General features: G+C 32.8%; 1 protein-coding gene and 1 long non-coding RNA gene across 12 annotated transcripts in view; one reads left to right on the forward strand and one right to left on the reverse strand.

Moving 5' to 3' along the window:
• LOC144305896 (uncharacterized) overlaps nucleotides 1-2422 on the forward strand; it is a 34164-nt gene extending 31742 nt beyond the window's left edge. Inside the window, exon 2 of the long non-coding RNA XR_013372910.1 lies at nucleotides 589-2422. This is a non-coding gene — a long non-coding RNA (uncharacterized LOC144305896). The remainder of the gene's footprint in view (nucleotides 1-588) is intronic.
• NBEAL1 (neurobeachin like 1) overlaps nucleotides 1-20414 on the reverse strand; it is a 178064-nt gene that overhangs the window by 108811 nt on the left and 48839 nt on the right. For 9 of the 11 annotated variants that reach the window (XR_013372903.1, XM_077885015.1, XM_077885014.1 and 6 more), the window contains 7 exons: nucleotides 18374-18459; nucleotides 14876-15182; nucleotides 12703-12809; nucleotides 6353-6439; nucleotides 4165-4248; nucleotides 1228-1326; nucleotides 555-1135 (listed from right to left, as the gene is read on the reverse strand). Coding sequence is in view for 10 of the 11 variants with exons in the window: in XM_077885015.1 (XP_077741141.1) it covers nucleotides 555-1135; nucleotides 1228-1326; nucleotides 4165-4248; nucleotides 6353-6439; nucleotides 12703-12809; nucleotides 14876-15182; nucleotides 18374-18459 (1351 nt within the window). In the remaining variant the exon portion in view is untranslated. The remainder of the gene's footprint in view (nucleotides 1-554; nucleotides 1136-1227; nucleotides 1327-4164; nucleotides 4249-6352; nucleotides 6440-12702; nucleotides 12810-14875; nucleotides 15183-18373; nucleotides 18460-20414) is intronic. The other 2 variants (XM_077885017.1, XM_077885016.1) reach the window with 1 other exon arrangement.

The raw sequence follows: 20414 nt of genomic DNA on the forward strand, positions 1-20414 counted from the left end.
TTTTTTAGGTTTAATAATTGGTTTAGTAAATTATAAAAAGGTAGCCATAAGAGTGGGATCCCATTATCAAACAACAGTAAAACAATAAACTTTCAAATCTTCAAAATTCTTTCAAACAGGATTCAAAAAGCATGAATAAAAGTCTTAAAAATCACAAGGTGTATTAAAACTTATTAGTTACTGAACTAATTAAGTCTGGATCCACAGAAACAAAGGTTTTCTGATCCTTCATATAAATATATGGCATTTTCAATGGAACAAAAAGATCAGCATTCATTTAAAAATTTTTCCTTTTTCTCCACTTTTACAATACTTTTAAGAAGGAACTTTGCTTCTAAACCAAAGAACTAGCAAAATATTTGAGATATGTAATCAATATAATGAAATAATAAAATACTAATAATTAAACTGTATATACCCTAAGGATAGAGAAGCTTCAGATAAACTGTCCTGCATTTAAAAACTAGAGGCTTGAAATGCTTTTTCCTGTTTGGGAATTACAGCATATATTGTTGTGACAGTATTCATTTACATTCCATAATTTGTACCAGTACCTGTACAACTGTTTTCTTTTTCCTCCTTTGTTAGCAATGCCAAGAGTCAACTGATCCTGATCTAAGCAAAACCAAGCATTGAAAGAAAAGGCAGATCCTGGCCACTTCTGTATGGAAGGCACAGTAATTCCTGCCATACTATGTGACAAATTAAAATACTGTAGTGCACTCTCTAGACTTTGTTTTCGGGCCATTGTCAGAATTGCTCGAGTCACAGGAGTGGTGTAAGGATGAATATATTCAGATTCATCCACTCTCAGCAATCTCAGTAGTCGACGTATTTCTTCTGAGCTCACTGACTGACTCCCCAAGGAACCATGAAGTGCAATCAAGTTCTCAGCACAAGTTCGATGGAGGGAAGAATGGGAATCAAGTGTTTTGATGATGTGAATTCCCATGTTTGCATTGACACAAGTAGTTCGACTCTGCCTATTAATACAGCAAATTCTTTTCAGCCAATCAGAGATGAAAATTTGCAGATCATGGGATTCTAGCTCTGGAAGCCACTGGATAAGAAGCAAGAGAGGATGGACATTACTAATGCCCAATATCCCAACTGAAGTGTGGTCACCCTCTACAGCCTATAAAGCAACATAAAAGATAAAAGGTTAGTAACCACGTTGGATAGGGAGATAATGGAAAGTGTTTAATAATTAAAAACTATAAAACTCACCATATTCATAAGTTCTTTAAGTAGTTCCAGTGGTGGCTGACCCAGGGATTTTAAAACCTCAAACATATGTGTATAACCAATTCTTTCTTTAAATACTTCCTAGGGGAAGGGAAAGAAATACATCAAAGCACAATCTTCAAAGACTGTATTTGTTGGAATTTTAAAATGCCGTTATATACTCATTTAAGTTAATTAACTTAATATTGAAAAGACTGAGCTCAATATTTATTTCTTAAATCACTTCATCTTAAAATAGACTATATACCTTCTGAAATATGTGACCATAGTCTATCAAAATGTAAAATAAATAAGCAAGAATTGTACATTATAAAATTATTATTTTCATTTCAGATTCAGGTACATTCATTTCCTTTCACTTGTTTTGTAATGATATAGTTTAACATGAAATATATATGAAATCAAAACAAATACGGAGAAGAAATTGAGGAGACTTTGGGGGTAAGAGGAGTCAGCAGTCTCTCAAGATTAAATTAGAGTTCGGCAACCCAATTTTTCTCTCTGCTTTTTGTATCTAAAAGGACTGAATTATCTGAAATATCAAGTTCATTTTGTTAGGATCTAAGTCATATGTATTTTCGAACAAGTGGGCACACAACCCTAGAAGTAAAATAAAGAGACAACCAAAAAAGCTAGTAATACAACATTGGTCCAGTAAATCAGGCATCAATCTATACACTTAAAATCAAATATTTAAATAAAATGAGTAAGATTGGTTGCCTCTGTGGAGGGGAACTAGTTGACTATGGGCGAAGGGGAGGAAGAAAAATTTTTAAAGGAATTTTTTAATACTAATTCAAAGGGATGCAGCACCCCTGTGTTTATAGCAGTATTAGCTACAGTGGTCAAATTATAGAAATAGCCCAAATGTCCATCAATTGATGAATGGATAAAGAAGATGTGTGTGTAGATATATAGAGAGAGAGACAGAGAGATATATAAATATATATATGATGGACTATTTCTCAGTCATAAAAAAGATGAAATATCATTTGTAATGACATGGATGGATCTAGAGTATTATGTTAAGTGAAATAAGTCAGTCAGAGAAAGACAAATAGGATTTGTAGGATTTCATTCATATGTGGCATTTAAGAAACAAAACAAACAGGCCTAGGGGAAAAAAAAAAAAGAGAGAGAGAGAGAAGCTAAGAAACCGACTCTTACCTATAGAGAACACACTAATGGTTACCAGAGGAGAGGTGGGTGGGGAGGTAGGTTATACAGGTGATGGAGAGCAAGAAGTGACTTGTTGTGATGAACACTGAGTGCTGTATGGAAGCGTTGAACAACTATATTGTACACCTGAAACTAATATTACACTGTATCTTAACTGTAATTTAAATAAAAACTTAAAAAAAAGAATACCAATCATTTTTTAAAGGGCTTTTATAAAAAAAGATTTCAGTAATTTATCTATATATTTAGAGACTGAGAGACAGACAGCATGAATGGGGAAAGGAGTAGAGGGAGAGAGAGAATCTCAAGCTGACTGCATGCTGAGTATGGAGCTAGACATGGGCCTCAATTCCACAACCCTGAGATCAAAGCCTGAGCTGAGGTCAAGAGTCAGACACTTAGCTGACTGAACCATCCAAGTGCTCCCCAAAAGGGTATTTTTAAAGTAACTTTTTGAACTTTAAATCATACAAAGCATTATATAATTTTTAAAAATTGTATTTTAATAAGACTTGATCATTCCAGGTCTGAAATTCAAGTATAGTACAATCTATTATACTCAAATCAATTACTTAGAACTTAAAATGATTTTTTTAAAAGATTTTATTTATTTATTTGAGAAAGAACGAGTGAGAGAGAGCATAAGCAAGAGAAGCAGGAGATGCCAACTCCGCACTGAGTGGGGGAGCCCAACATGGGGCTGAATCCCAGAATTCCATCCCAGAACTGTGAGATCATGACCTAAGCAAAAGGCAAATGCTTTTAACTGACTGAGCCACCCAGATGCTCCAAAATGATTTTTTACAGAAACTATTGTAAATGGCATTCAATTCCTAAGCCAGCCTGTAAAAGTTGTATAAGCCTATCTAATAAGCATCTAACCATGAGTTATATATAGCAACATTTACAGAGCAATTTTTAAGAGTCTCCTAACAAAAACCAATGGAAAGTAAGGAATACTACTGAAGGCATGGCTTAGGGAAAAAGGAATCATTCATTCATGTCTGCTATTAGAAAGGCAAACCATGAACTATATTAGAGGTGTTAGATAAAAGGAAAAATGGTAATGGTAATAATAACGATGATGATAGACATTGATATTTATCAAGGATTTAGCATGTGCCTAGCACTATGCTTACCGCTTTACAAAGATGATCTCACTAATCCTTAAAACTATTCAATGTGGAAATTACTAGCACAAAATCAGTGTAAGTGAAAAGCAGGACAGAGTCAATGGTAGTGAATGAGAAAGAAAGAAAACCCTAAGAGTAACTAGCAGAACTTCCATGGTCATCTGGAAAAACAAGTCCCAAACTGAAAAGGCTGCTCACATGTGGAAAATGTTCACAATGTAGTCAGTCATAAACTGAGCAAAGTGAAAGAGTCATGATTTATTAATGAAGAAAAACTATGACATAAAATGTAATTCTTTAAACACACTAACCATAGAATCACTTAAAATAATCATAACAACACCAGTGCTACCTTTGCTGACTGACACTATATAAATCACTATTAGGTTACAATTGTATCATAAAATCCTAAAGTAGTGCCCATAGGTGTTTGTCTCTAAAATTATCAGCAAAATGATTCCTGTACTGAGATAGTTTGTGAACTATTTCACTTCAGGTGTGAAACAACAGGTACTATACACATACTTTCATACATTACTTTGGGAATTATACAGTGAAAATTAGTATATTTAAATAACAATTTAGAGCTTGAGGATGTATGTTTCACCTTAGCAGCTGGAGATTTGTTCATTACTGCTGTCAAAGCCTGAATGGTTGATATAGCCAAACAATCCAATTGTCCCTGAAACACCTACCAGAGAGAGAGGGGGAAAAAAAGAGGAGGCAAGAAATTAACAACATGTTCAACATTTGTATTCAGTCAGGAAACCCTTGTTCTGAAAACCTGAAAAAATAATTACTAAACATGCAATACATTCCTCTTCCAATAAAACAGATTTCTGAAACACTATACCTGCAAGAAAAGTGACCTATTTGACAGAAAATAAACCACGTATCAAGGACAACACTACATTCACTTATTACTCTGAAATGTTTTGGAAAAAAACCAAAACCAAAACCAAAAAGAACACCAAGCTTACTACATGCTTTTAAAAATAATGGACAATCTCCAGAGGAAGGGAGGGATGTCTATCATTGGAAATTCTATTACATTTTAATTTCTCTTCAGAAATATACTGAACCTTTTAGTTTGAAATTTTATTAGCATGTATAATAAGATGCTTAAAATGGTGTTGTCTATTTGGTTTCCAAGCCCTGTGTTATAATTGAAATGGTATGTTTATTCACCAATCACACTTGCAAACAATAAGGTATTCTATTTTTACATAAAGTGCAAAATTTGAGGCATAACAGAAAATGAAATATGTATCTATAAGCATTATCACGTTTCTGAGAAGGTAACCTTTAATGCCAAAAGCTGGAAAAAAAAAACAAAACAACTTCAGCTTCATTTTGTCTATTTCTGTTTAAGCTTCATCATAAAGAGATGTATTAAATTTTAGGGCAGTACATTTAGAGGAAAAAAGTGAAAACAAAATATAACATTAACAACATTAAAAAAACTGAACATGATTGTTATATAATCAGGCTTAATCAACCATGAAAGCATAGCAGAAGTAGAAATGTTGCAAAAACTCACAGTCCCAAAAATCTGCTTTTGGGAATATATTACTATGACTTAAAGCTACTCACTCCACAAATGGGACTTTCCTTTCTCCCTCCCACTAAAAATGACCTGAGTAAAAGGGGACTGATTTGGTCTCTGTCATTTTAAACTAAGATCTATCACTTTTAAGCCAGTATCTTGATTTCTGTTAATGTTATTTATTAAACATTATTACATATACATAGCATATATGTAATAAACACATTATAATATCCATTAATCATTCTGCATAAAGGATTTCATATGAATAAGATCTTTCCTTCCTACACTTTGTCCAAGATGGCTAGGCATCACATAACTAGGAAAGCTAACATAATTAGAAATACTAACATAAACCCCTAAGAATATCATTGTAACTATTTTGTTAACCTATATAAGAAGGTCTTAAGAGGAACTAACATTTATAGAGAAATCTAAAATGGTACTCTATAGTTGATATTTTACATCCAGAACAGAAAACAATAGATTTTCAAGTCTCTTTATACCACAGTTCTATTTATAAACCTGGGTATTAAGAGAACATAAACAAAAGATATCATGTAAGCTCTCTAAACATTTTGGGAAAGAAAAAATACCATAGCACTTTTAATAAGTAGTTTTTTCAAAACTAAATTACCTAATACTGAAAAGCAACAAAAATTACTTATTTCTGCTTTATATCCATATAAAAGTGACTTTATAGAAAACGGTTAAGTTTTATGCTAAAGTAAGACTCAAAGAGTTCAGCATCTTCTTCCCTTCCTCCAGGATTCGGGTTGTCCATTGAATTGTAATCATTACTTATCATCAAGAAGCAAAGAATCAAGATATTAAAACTGACCAGAAAAAAAAAAAAAAACTGACCAGACATATTCACAAACAAAGCCTAAGGTCCCAATACACCACAATGCTTAGAAAAAGAAGCTCCCAAAATATGAAGTCACCACCATGTAGACAGCATTGATACTGGGATCCCATTCCTGTACTTTGTGTCTCCTTAAACTGAACAGGATATACACATATACAGTTGGAATACTGTTGACTATTTATATCAACCACCAGGATTTCAATGTTTAAGATGAAAAAATTTTTATTTTTAATTTTTTAACAATATTCAAAAATAATTCATGAAGATTAGAATTAGATAGTGTTTGTGTATTTTAAGACATAAGAAGAAAAGTACAGGAATAGCTGTTCCCATTGACTGATTTTGACTTCAGCTGAAACAAGATGCAGGCTTTGTAGATACCTGGTCCTCATTCATTTCTGTCAGTAATTTGTTGGCAAGGTCTTTCTCGTTCTTGTCTGCCACCTTATTGTTAGCATTTAAAAATAGCTGTTAAAAACAGAGACAAGAATAATGGAGAAAGAACATTAAATAGTTACCGGTAAGCAGAAATGAAGTCTAAATGGATTTCCATGTCTCTCGAAAATAAATTCAAGAATCCACCTGTGAAGTATACTACTTTTAAACAGAAAATCAACTATTCACTTTTTGGATTACAAATATTAGTTCATATGCCATATAATTGTTAGTTATTTCTCTCTTGGAACTTGAAGCTACTAAAATAAGAAATAACTGCAATAAGTAGGTTACTTAATATTCCTAAATTCTTTAAAGAATCAGCAGAAAATGTCTCACAAAAAAGAAGGAAATTTGCTATTAAGATAGATTAAAGATACTATGGTAAATAATGTACAGTAAGGATTCTGTAGTCAAGTATGTTTGTAAAATGCTATTTAACTTTAAAAATAGTTCTTTCGGAAAATATTTCTCAGAGTCTCAAATGTGCTAATGTGCTTTGACAAAGAATGTATGTATTTTCCAAAATTATTAAGAGTTGAGCATAAATTATATTAGTTTCTACATCAAGGGGGATTAGGATTATCTCTGACATACATGGGGATTGTGAACAGAACCAAGTATTTTGGCTTAAGCATATAAAACTAGCATCCCAATAGATCTCAAGCTCATTTTGGATAAAAAGAAAGATAATGCAAATGAAAGTGAAAAGGGGAAGAAAGTTAGATTTATAAAGGAATTTATCAAGAGCATCCTAAGAAGGAAGTTCTCTTAGGAAGTTCTCTCATTTCAGGAAATACAAAATAAAAGTCTAGTAATATACTGAAATAAAGCAATATAAAATAAAGATAAGGTATAACATGATATACACAGCATAAACAAAGCTTAACCTAAATATAGATAAGTGCACACAAAACAGGCTTTGGAATCAGAAACCTGGATTTGAATACTGATTTTGATAATTATTAGCTGTCTGGTTTTAAGAAAAACTACTTCTCTGAGCTTATTTTCTCAAAAGGGAAAAGAATAACTCATGAAACAGGGATGCAGATTAAATGAGATAATCTAAAATAGGTTATTAACAGTGGCACATAACAAGGGTTTAAAAAATGAAAGCTATTATTAACAGCAAAATTTTTTAAATACTAATATTCCATATTATCTGGAGCAGGGACACAGGAATGCTAAAAACATTAAGAAAGAAAAAAATGACTAAATCTTTCCAGAAAGCAATCCATATCAAGAATCTTAAAATTACTTTGTTAGTATTGTATTTATAGACATCTACTCTAAAAAAAATGATCAGAAACTCACACCAAGATTTTAGAACTGAGATGCTCACTTTGACTTTATTTACAATAGCATAAAGAAACCACCCAAATATCCTTAAACAGTAGGATAGTGAAATAAATTATGGTTCATCCAGAGGCTTAAGGGGAGGGAAGTCCTTAAACTTTCTGGCCTCACGACCACTTAGCAGTCTTAAAATTTACTAAGAATCCCAAAGAACTTTTGTTTATAGGGTTTACATTTCCCAATATTTACCATATGAGAAATTGAAATCAAGACATTTAAAAAATGTTTATTCACTCAAAAATAATAAACCTATTATATGATGGTATAAAAACACATTTTTATGAAAACCTAGAGTTTTCAAATACATGTTAGTGAGAATGGCAGTGCTTTTACATTTTTGCAATCTCTTTAAACATCTGACTTGATAGAAGACAGATGAACTCTAATATCTACTTTGCATTCAGACTTACAATGTTGTTCTGATTCAAGTTTATGAAAAATCTAGTCTCAAACTGATGTGTTAAGATTAGATTTTGCAGATTCCCTAAAATGATCTTGGGGACCCCATACTTCTGTGAACTTCTGGGTTGAAATATTTGCAGTCATTAAAAACAATGTTTTGAAAAATGTATGATGGTATATGGGAGTCACAATATAATACATTTAAAAGTAGAATACAAAAATATTCACTGGTATTCCAGTTTTGTAAAAATATATCCTCATTAAAAATATATACGCAAGGGTTCCCTGGGTGGCGCAGCGGTTTGGCGCCTGCCTTTGGCCCAGGGCGCGATCCTGGAGACCCGGAATCGAATCCCACGTCGGGCTCCCAGTGCATGGAGCCTGCTTCTCCCTCTGCCTGTGTCTCTGCCTCTCTCTCTCTCTCTCTCTCTCTGTGTGTGACTATCATAAATAAATAAAAATTTTTAAAATATATATATATGCAAATATTGTTATGAGTATTTTGCCACAGTTTTAAAATTTTTTGATATTTATATATACAAACATGTTTTATAAAAAATTATGAAAATTTATTTTCACACTTCCTTCTTTCCTCCAAAATCTATGTTGATTATTGCTCTAGAATTTAAAAAAAAAATCTACTTTCATGTTTTAAATGAGAAGAAACTTATTCAAATAAGGCAATGTGCATGAATCCAGGCAGGTACAACTCCCAAAATCAACCTTTCAACCATGCTGTTCTGTATATCCACTCCCAACATTCTTTTCCACAAAGTATCCCTTAGTTGCTCCTTTCATAAATTCTCATTCCTACTAAGACTGCCTTGTTGAGAAATTTTTGCTGCAGTTAATTTTCAGAGGGTAAATGTGGAGAAGAAAAGTAAGAAAGTGAAGAAAACAAATTAAGGAATGTGAACAAGACCACAGTATCAGTAACTTCCCAGAATCTTATGAGTTAAGTCCTCAAATAGAACTTACATATTTATAATATACTACACATCTATATTTAAATTAGAAACTGATTAAAACTCCAAGCAGAGTGCTAAGGTAAATGTAATAGTTTTGAACCCTTCTCTTTGCTACTAGAAATTTGCTATTTTCTTCTCATTAATTTCTTCTCATTAATCCCAATGTCCTTGGACAGCTTTTAAAAATAATTTTTACATTAATTCAAAGCATATCCCCCTTCCAAACTGTAATATGGTGAAACAAAACAACTCTCAAATGTTTAAGGTTCATCACAGTTATCAGAAAAGTTAAATGTATGATTCCACTGAATTATATTTTAAGTACTTCATGGTAGATGGAACTCATTTTGATAACCTGAAAGTCTTTGCACAGATATGTTAGGAAATTAATGCATAAACTGGCTGGTTAATCTCATACAAAAAGAAAGCACTGAAACTACAGGCAGTCAGCCTAAAGTTCTCCATGAAATTCATAAAATATTTGTTTAAGCTTAGTTGACAATGTTTCCTCTGGGTCTGAATATTTAAACAACTGCTGTCTTGATTCTGTCTTACTAACAAAATAATTTAAACAGGAGTCAATCATAGTCATCTGTAACATCCTGTAATACATTTTAGAACTTAAGTTTTCAAAAGATTCTAAACATTTTTATATATTTAAGAATCATATTAACCCATCCCTATCAAATTGATTTATCAGTATATTTAATGCACAGAAAACGTTTTCTATGGACTCTATTGACCTTAAGTATCAGGACAACAAAACTACATATGACCAGTGAACTCAGGGTCAGAATACCTGGGTAAGAAATCCTGCCTCTATCAGAGAACAGTATTAATCTTGAGCTAATCATTTAATCTCTTAGGACATATTTCTTCGTTTGTATAATAAACAAGTTGGACAGTTTATTTCAAAGGTTCCTCCATGTTGTTAAGACTTTATAATGTTTACTGATGAGTTAATAGTGATTCTGAGTAGAACATCTTGCCTAGAAGACAACCACCTCCAGGAGAGAAGGCAGAGGTCCCAAAGCCTGACTTTCTTCTCTGAAATGGTATTTTCTGTCTCAAAACAAAATGTGATAAGTGCTATCAAATAATTAAATTTTAAAATGCTAGGATTGTCAGCAAGATCTAAATCATAAGAAACTTTAGCCTACACCACAGTAGAAAGAGCAAACAGTAGCTCAACATCATGACTGCTACGGCAAAAAGCTTTGTAATTTTCAAAAGATATTACTGACCATGATATATTTTTTATATCTGAGTTTCATATATTGAAGAAAAACACTAATAAATTTTAGTAGGAACTACACTTTATCCTAATGATTTACCCTTCTATAATGTGTGACTGGCAGGTTCTCTACATATGAGATTTTGTCTTTATTACTGAAGTTGCCTTGTAAATGATAATGCCACGTTGCTTTTTTTTTTTTAACTAACAAAAGGCTTTATAAACAGTTCTCTTATGCTGCTTTCATTTCCCTATGATTTCCTTCCTAAGAATAATGTTTAAAAGGTGGGGGGGAGGCATCTTCACTCTCTAGTGAAGTTTGGTACACTCACTGACTGTAAATATTCATCACTATTTACTTCATCAATATATTCCTTATTTTTTTTATGCTATTTCCTTACTATTTCACTTTAAGAAGCAACATAGTAACATAAATGCTTTCAGGGATATCTCTCCTAAAGAGAGAATTTTCTTGAAAAATTCAAGAAATTCATTTTGAGATGAATTTCAGAATGATATTCAGATGAATATCAGAATGAAACCCTAGTATTTTTCAGCAAGGAGTCCATGAAAGGAATATCTCAAATAGAAAAAGTAAAAGCTCTTTGAAGTAGTTAACATTTTCAAAGGCTTTTCTTTTTTTTTTTTTAAAGATTTATTTATTTATTCAGAGAGAGAGAGAGAGAGACAGACAGAGAGAGGCAGAGACATAGGCAGAGGGAGAAGCAGGCTCCATGCAGGGAGCCCGATGTGAGACTCGATCCCCAGTCTCCAGGATCACACCCCGGGCTGCAGGCGGTGCTAAACCACTGCGCCACCGGGGCTGCCCTTCAAAGGCTTTTCAAGAACCTCTCTAAAATATTTCTGATACCATCTTGAAATTTGTGAAAAAATAATCAGATATTAGTTATTATGTACTCACAAATCTGTTACAACTATAAACTAGTAAGAAAGAAAAATATTATCAAATTGGCATTATGTATCAAGAACACTAATGGTATTTCTATTTTTCTACTTTTCTCCATTCCCCAATTACTTACAAATTGTTTTTATATAACGTCCCCTAATTTTGAAAAAGCATATTATGCCATCTGACCCAGAAATTCTATCAGAAATAGAATTCTAGTCTATGAACTTGAGGGAGTTATGTAATAGCAAAAATGTTGGAAATAAATGGAGTATCTGCCATAGGGAAAAGTTAAGTAAATTATGGTACATCCACTTAATATTATATAGATATTAAAGTCATAACACAGGAAAATGCAAACTACATTATCTTACATGAAAACAAAAGCACACAATTATATGCGTTAAATGCTCACACCAAATTTTAACAACGCACAAAACTTTAAAACTCAACAAAAAACAACCCACTTAAAAAATGCACAAGAAAAAAAATGCACAAGAACCTGCATAGACATTTCTCAAAAAAACACATACAGATAGCCAATAAGCAAATGAAAAGATGTACATTAGTATTACTAATCATTAAGGGCAAATCAAAATCATAATGAGATACTATTTCACACCCATTAGAATAGCAATTATCAAAAAGAAGAAAATAACTATCATGGATAATGTGAAGACATTGGAAGTCTTGTGCATTATGGGTGGGAATATAAAATGGTACAGCCACTGTGGAAAACAGTAAGTTGGTTCCTCAAAATTTTTAGAATTTAATTACAATATGATTCAGCAATCTCATTTCTAGAATATAACCAAAAGAACTGAAAGCAGGAACTCTAAGAGATATGGGTATATTCATGTTCATAGCAGCATTACCCATGATAGCCAAAAGGAGGGATCAATACAAGAGTCCATCAACACATGAATGGATCAACAAAATGTGGTATGTATACACAATGGAATATTATCCAGCCTAAAAAAAAGAAAGAAAATTCTGCAATATGCAACAACATGGATGAATCTTGAGGACATTATGCTAAGTGGAATAAGCCAGTCACAAAAAGACAAACACTGTACGATTCTACTTACATGAGGTACTTAGAGTAATCAAAAATCATAGAGACAGAAAGTAGAATGGTGGTTGCCCAAGAGGTTAGGGAGAGGGGATAATGTGGAATTGTTTAATGGGTATAGAGTTTCAGTTCTATAAGACATAAAGACATATGGAGAATGGATGGTGGTGAAGTTGCAAAACAATGTGAATGTATTTAATATCACTGACTTATATACCCTTAAAAATGGTTAAGATGGTAAATCTTATGTGTGTTTTACCACAACAAAAAAGAAAATTAGTACAGTTTAAATTTGAATCAAAGCATAAACAAAACAATAGCTTTTTAAAGTCAAAGAGAATAATAATAGAAAAATACCTTGCAATTCTGTAGCAGTCTTATGAGATGTTCAAAGCAATTACTGTTAAGGAAAATGGCCTGAAGAACAGGCCTATCGGTGCAGTCTAACATGGCTGTGATGGTATCTAAGAAAATAAAAACAAAATCATCCATTTATATAAAGTGGAAAATTTGGAATCAGAGAAACATTTACTTTGGCCATATTTTTAGTTTTGGCTTTTCAGCTGACAAACAGATGTAAAATGAATTAGAAAGAAATAGGGATGGAGAGTAGAAAACAAAACTGTACTTATTACTTGTTAAGAAAACTTATTTCTATAATTTATCAAAATATTCATAAAAATATTTTATTAATAATATAACTTATTATTAAAAATATTTAAGTTTTGGGGATGTCTGGATGGCTCAGTCAGTTAGGCATCTGCCTTTGGCTCAGATCATGATTGAGCCCACATCAGACTACCTGCTCACTGGGGAGCCTGCTTCTCCCTTTCCCTCTGCTGCTCCCCCTGCTTATGCTCGCTCTCTTGCTCTCTATGTCAAATAAATAATAAAACAAAATCTTTTAAAAAAAGACTTGTTTTTATATGTAAGTCATATATATTTCCCAGAGATTTACATAGTTGTTCTTCCTTTATAATAGTGTTCAAGTATAACTAACTGTGGTTCCCAACTTGCTATTAATAACCAACACCTGCTTATGTTTGGCAAGTCTCACTTATACAGTATAAAATTAGCATATTGCCATTAAGAAAATGAAATTTAGGGAACCAATCCATTTATAATGATGGTTTGCTCTTATTTCCTACTGAACATATATCCTCATTCAGAAATCAAGGGATAATTGGCATAATACAATAGTTTTTAACAAATAAGTCTACTCAATATAGACTCAAACTTTATAAACTTACAATTTGTAACAATTACAAAACACAACATGTCTTATAGAAGAACAGAAACTAAATAAAATGAATCTTATTTTCCTACAGAAAGAAAGTCTTTTGTTATGCATTGTAAGGGATCAAGTCTCACCAGGATTTTGGTGTCTAATATTTTTAAATTAGACACCACACACACTCTCACACAAGCATGTTTTTAAGTCTCTAAGAGCTGCACAATAAACCATTAATGTTGGTTATGTCTGGGTGCTAGAATACAAGAAACTCTTTATTTATCCAAATTTCCTAGTACAGCTGTAATGAAAATATTTTTTAATTTTTTTAAAGATTTTATTGATTTGAGATAGAGCAAGAGAGTATGAGTGGGAATGGGGCACAGAAGAAGACTTCTCACTAAGCAGAGAATCCAATGCAAGGTTCGATCCCAGGACCCCAGGATCATGACCAGAACTGAGTAGACATTTAACCAACTGAGCCACCCACGTGCCCTGAAAATATTTTATTTCTTTAAAAAAGAAACTCTCAATTAAAAATACTTGTATCTATCAATCTAATGGGAATACAATAAGAAATCACATATACTGATGAAAGAGATTACAGAAAAAAAACAAAGATATATAAGCAAAGAATGACACCAACAAACACAAAGACAGGGCAAAAGAAACAAGACACACATACACAGAGGCTCTGAGGAAACAAAATAAAACAGAGGCCCTCTAGAAAAAGGACAGATGTTAAAGTGACATCTACATAGATTTATAAAAGCACATATAAAATTGATCATATGTGATTCTTTACCATAGGTTATTAGACAATGCAAATAGCACCTGCTAAAAATTACTTTTCCTAGAATTTAAAAACAGCTTTTTTTTTTAAGATTTTATTTATTTATTATTGAGACACCCAGATAGAGAGGCAGAGACATAGGCAGAGGGAGAAGCAGGCTTCCCAGAGGAAACCTGATGTGGGACTGGATCCCCAGAGCCCAGCATCATGATCTGAGCCAAAGCCAGATGCTCAACCACTGAACCATCCAGGCGCCCCTGCTGACTTTCTTTTTAACATTGATGCTTTTAGTGGATTACACTTTCAAAAAACAAAAGAGGCTCAAAGCAAAGGTGCTGTAAACAAATCAATCAATTCCATATTATTTTGAAATCAAAATCTAAAGTAACACAATAGGTGAATTAAACAATCAACACTTCCTATACGATAGTCTTGAATTTCAAATAAGTCTAAAATAATACAGACTCGGAGAAATTGGTATATAATAAACTTTATGTAATACTTACTCAACATTTTGATCTGTAGAGTTATGAACCGGCTTTCCCACTGTCTGGACCTCCTTTGATTAGGTAAAGCTGAAGGATCTGAATTTAGCAACTTAAAATAGTTCTCCAAAATAGTGCTGGTTTCCACTTGACGCTGGTCAGAGCTGCTAGTGAGAAGGATATGAACCACTTCTGTAAGGCACTTTAGAGTAAGTTCTACCTTCCTACCCACTTCTTCAGGATTTCCATCCTCCCAGGAATCACAATCTGCCAGAACTCTCATAAGAACTTCCATGGTGGCTGGAGATATTGCTTGCAAAGCATTCCTCTGAAACATGAGAGATAATAAAAATGAAACCCCAATCTAACTGAAGTTCTGTATGTTTGCAAAAATAAAGCTTAATAAATCTGAAGACTTAATAAATCAACATATTAAAAAATTTTAAGCACATACTTTGATAGATACTGCTAGTGTTTTATGAATATTAAGTCTTCATTTCCTTCTAGATTACAAAATTTCTGTTTTTTATTCAGATAGCAATCTGCCCACATAGAAAATTTATTTATAACCCTCCCTTGGTCAAGAATATATGCTGGTAGAGTATGAAGAAAATATAACTTTGCAAATAAGAACAGAAGGACCCTTTGCTCTTGCCCTTTTCACCTTTTTCCTGTCTGGAATGCAGGAGCCACCTTTAAATCATGAAGAAACAAAACTGAGAATTAAAGTAGTAGGCTAAAGAGAGCAGAACGAGAAGGACTTAGTCCTTGATTATACCATGGAGCTGCTGTACCAGCCCAGAAGTGCCTACATATGGATTTCTTATGCAAGCATAAAAACAAAACAAAATCCTCTGTGAAGGGACACCTGGGTGGCTCAGCAGTTTAGTGCTTGCCTTCGGCCCAGGGTGTGATCCTGGAGTCCGGAGATCAAGTCCCATGTCGCGCTCCTTATGTGGAGCCTGCTTCTCCCTCTGCCTGTGTCTCTGCCTCTCTCTCTCTCTGTGTGCTCTAATGAATAAATAAAAATCTTAAAAAAAAAAAAAACCCTCTGTGGAAGGGGAGGTGGATAGGGCAATGCAGTGACTGGGTGATGGGCTCTAGGAGGACACTTGATGGGATGAGTACTGGGTGTTATAACTATATGTTGGCAAATTGAATTTAAATTTTAAAAAAAGGAAAAAAAATCCTCAATTTGGTTACACTTCTCTAGGGTTTTCTGTTGGTTATAGCAAATCCATCCTAAATGATACAGATATATAAGAGGACCAGCTTGAGACTGATTCTACAAACATTATTTCTGAATTCTAAGTATGGTAGCTATTCAAGGTGATCCATTAAACTTGGAAATAACATATGCTTAAGACTGTTAAATTGATATATAATGAATCCAAACATAGTTATGTAAAATCATCTGAAAGTAACAGCACTTAGACCATTAGAGCTTGTTATTAGCAATATAATAAATAATATTGATAATAAGTGCTACAATGGAAGAAACTGCTTATAGAACACCCAACATCCATTTTCCTCCAACTCCTTATTAAAAGGAACCCTGATGTTCTGCTGGACATGTGGCTACCAGGAATAAGGATTACATTTCCTAATCTCCCTTACTGCCAAGGAGGCTGAGGAAGCAAGTTTTATCAATTTTTTTATTTTTAAATTTGCAGTTATTTCATGGAATTTGGCAAGTGAGATAAAAAAAAAAAGAGAGAGAGAAAAAAAGATTGTCAGCTTTTCAGTACCTTTTTAAAGATACATGGCATGTGACATTTGTCTCTCTCATCTCCCCTTCCATTTTTGTGCCCAAAGTGCAAATGCAAATGGCCAGAATTCTAGAAGCTAATCTTGTATGTATCAAAAGAAAATAACAAACTGACATTCAGAAGGAACCTGGATCCCTGAAGATCCTAGAGGCACCAGATTAACTCTGGCCTGCTTGCTGCCATTTTTTTTAATGAGAAAGAGTTAACTTCTAACTTAAGCTGTTATAATTTTAGTACTTCCTGCTAATTATGGGAATCACAAATCTGTCTAGACCTGCGATTTACTTAGTTCTTATAAGAACTTCACATATATTATGTGTCATTTGGTCCTTTTGACTATCTTAAAAGTGTTACTGTTTCCGTATTATAAATAAAGAAACTAAAACACATGTAAATAGTTTATCTTAGGTCACACAATTAGTTAGAGATGGACATGGGATTCAAACCTATGTCAGTCTGGCTCCAAAGCCTATCCTTTTAACATAATACAAAACAGAACAAATATGCTAATAGGAAGCCCAAGCATGATGCTTGGAGAAGGAAGACCAGTCATAAGACTTCAATTTTTCTGTTGTTTATGACAGGCCATTCTTACACCTGTAGATATTCAATTCATCTAAATATCCTTGTACTTACTCTATATTCAATAAATAACCTTCTGACCTCAAAATAGCTCTAACTACAGCTATACCCTGATTGTAAGGATTTTGAGTACTTTCAGTACATAAAATAATAAATTGGCCCTCTAGGAGCTACTTGACTTCTAGTGATCTTTAATTATTGGAGGTCTTTCAGGGCTTGATTACCCCTGGGCACTAACAAGAATAAGTCTCTCAGTGTCCAAAATGGTAATGGATCTAGCCAGCTTTTCCACTAGTCATTTCCAATTTTATTCATGTGTACTTATTTTTATTTTTAGTAGAAAACTGATGGAAATGGGTAGGTACTGATGTAAAAGAAGGAAATCAGCTAATAAAGTAAGGTGACAAAGAAACAAACTAAAAAATAAGATTCTGGTCACTAACCCCCTTACAAAAAAACAGACTCTTCTACGAAAGTGAAGAAGAAAAGGCAAGATAGCCCACTAGGAAACCCAAGTAGTATTATTAACCATATCTGTAACTTGTTACCAAAAGAAATCCTACATATTTTCATTTTTTACAGTTGTTGCAACGTCTTGAAACATGTTTGTCTTTTTTTTTTCTTGAAATTGTATTTATTACTAGACTTGCTTTTACATCTATTTAGTATAAGCACATACTACTATGTTACATGCTGAAACTGCATTTCAGCATAACTAGTTTTCTTTGCAATCTTATGTATTTTATTTTATGCATTTGAAATATTCTACAAGGGGCTTTACAGACTACCAACCATATAATATGATACAAAGTGTTTGAAACTTCTGATCTAAACTTAAAGATCAGTGTGCTTAAAGAAAACATATAGGATGTTCTTTCTGAACTATAATACTGTTTTCAACTAGTAGTTATACTCAAAAGTTTACCACAGACAGCTTTTAAGATGCTCACCTTTAAAAATAAGTAAGTTTTACTAGCTAATATTGTTACTTAGGTTTTTAAAGAAGTTTTAACAAATAAAAGAATAATTTTAAACAAGCCATAAACTCAGAAAAATATGTGTGGTTCATAAGATTATAAAAGAACAAAGAATACATTAAAAAATCCATGGAAAAATCTTTGCACTATTAACTATTGTTTTAAATATTAACTTTCAACACTTTCCTCACCTGCCCACCAGCTACAATGGCTCCAAAGAGATGCAATAAGCAACACTTAAGACTTTCCTTGAGATGTTCACTTTCCTGAAAACACTCTGTGAATATAATACACAAATAAACAAGTAAGATTTCTCTTTGACAGTATTGTTTATCTCTAAGGAATGTCTGACTCTGAAACATTAACAACTATTAAAAGACTAAAATTTGTTAAAAGGCAAAGTTGATATGCATTTTTTCATAATAAAGGAAAAGAGAAACCGTCTATCAGGTATTATTTTAGATAATTTATGTTATCTTATTTAATTCTCATAATACCCATATGAGGATATTTTGCCCTTATTTATAAATGAACAAATGATACTTCTGCCTAAACTTACAGAGCTAAGTGACAATCTAGAAGCTAACCGAAATCTGACATAAAGTAAGTTGTTTTTGCTGCTGCTGCTGCTACTACTACTACTACTGCCTTTTATTAGTATAATTGACTGTAATTATTCAATTATAAAATTGGAAGAGTTGGAAAAAAAGATTTCCTGGTTTACTCCTGGGCAAACATTCCAAAGTTATGGTACCAACAGTAACCTTTCTTTTAATATTATATTTTATTGTTTTCAAAAGGTTAATACATGCATGTAACAAAGAGTAATTAAAATAGCATAAAATAATTGACAAAGAAGTTTCCCTCAAATCTATTCTTCAATCTACCATGCTCCCCACACCTTAAAATAATAATTTAAAAAAGCTATAAATATCTACTGCATCATTTTTTTTGTTTTTAACATAATACATACTGGGTATTATTACATCTTAACACATACATCTTCCTTATTCTATTTTATGATGACTATAATGATGCACTTTAATTCACTTAACCAGTTCTCTGATAAACTTATGAATTTTCCTCTTTATCTTGATATTCTAATAACCCAGTAATGAATATCTTTTTGCATGTGCCATTACATACAGAGACAAATTATAACAGAATTATTTCCAGTTTTATAGATAATAAACATTACCAAAACCAAACAGCTTTAAAGTAAATGTATTGACAGAAATCAGAAATTTACACTTAAAAAATTAAATGATTCCAGCTATGTTGGAGTAACTGTAGTTACATGGCCTCCTGCTAGACATAACTAGAAAATTAAACAAAATAGGTAGAAATTTATATACTCTAGAACCTTTCCTTCTCTCAACAGAAACAAGTATAAGTTCAAGGAGCATCTCCGCTTCCTATTGCAGACGTGTTCTGAAGAACCCCAAAGAAAAGGGGAACCCTAAAAGAATATGGCTATTTATTGAGTTGGGAGACAGATAAACATTTGGGGAGGCCTAGGCAACTGGAATTTGCAAAGCAGTACTGGAACAAATGGAACAAGTCACACAGAGAAAGCACTCCAGAAATGTTCATAGGGGTCACTTTGAGTCAAAGTAGCAATCCTTACACTGTATTGTGAAATCCCACAAGACAGGCAAAAACCTACCAAGAGGCTTTAAACTGAATAACTGTCAGATTTTACACAGAGCTGCAAGATGACAGGGTCCTACTCAGCCACAGGAGACACAAACATAGAAAGGATACAAAAAGATATGCCATGTAAACTCTAATAAGAATGCTGGAGTGGCTATATTAGTATCTGACAAAGCAAGCAAAAATATTACCAAGATAAGGCAAGGAATATTACTGTGGGTTAAAAGGGACATGTCATTATCAAAGACAAAAAATGAAAATAAAATTTAAAAATCTACCAGTTTAAACACTTTACAGTTATAAGTACTGGTGATAACTTCTTTGGGATAAACTATCCAAATATGTGCACAATCTATATTCTGAGAACTACAAAATATTGATAGAAGAAGTAACAAATAATGAGATTATCTGATTCAAGCATTGGAAGTCTTCAGTATTCTTCAGATGTGAATTCTACAATGGTTCCTAGATTCAACACAATCCCAAATAAATATTCCAGCAACCATTTTGGTAAAAATATTTTAAAATGGCTTCTAAAATGTATATAAAAATGTAAAGGATTTGGGATCCCTGGGTGGC

Source organism: Canis aureus, chromosome 36 (assembly GCF_053574225.1).
Source record: "Canis aureus isolate CA01 chromosome 36, VMU_Caureus_v.1.0, whole genome shotgun sequence".
NCBI classification, from domain to species: Eukaryota; Metazoa; Chordata; class Mammalia; order Carnivora; family Canidae; genus Canis; species Canis aureus.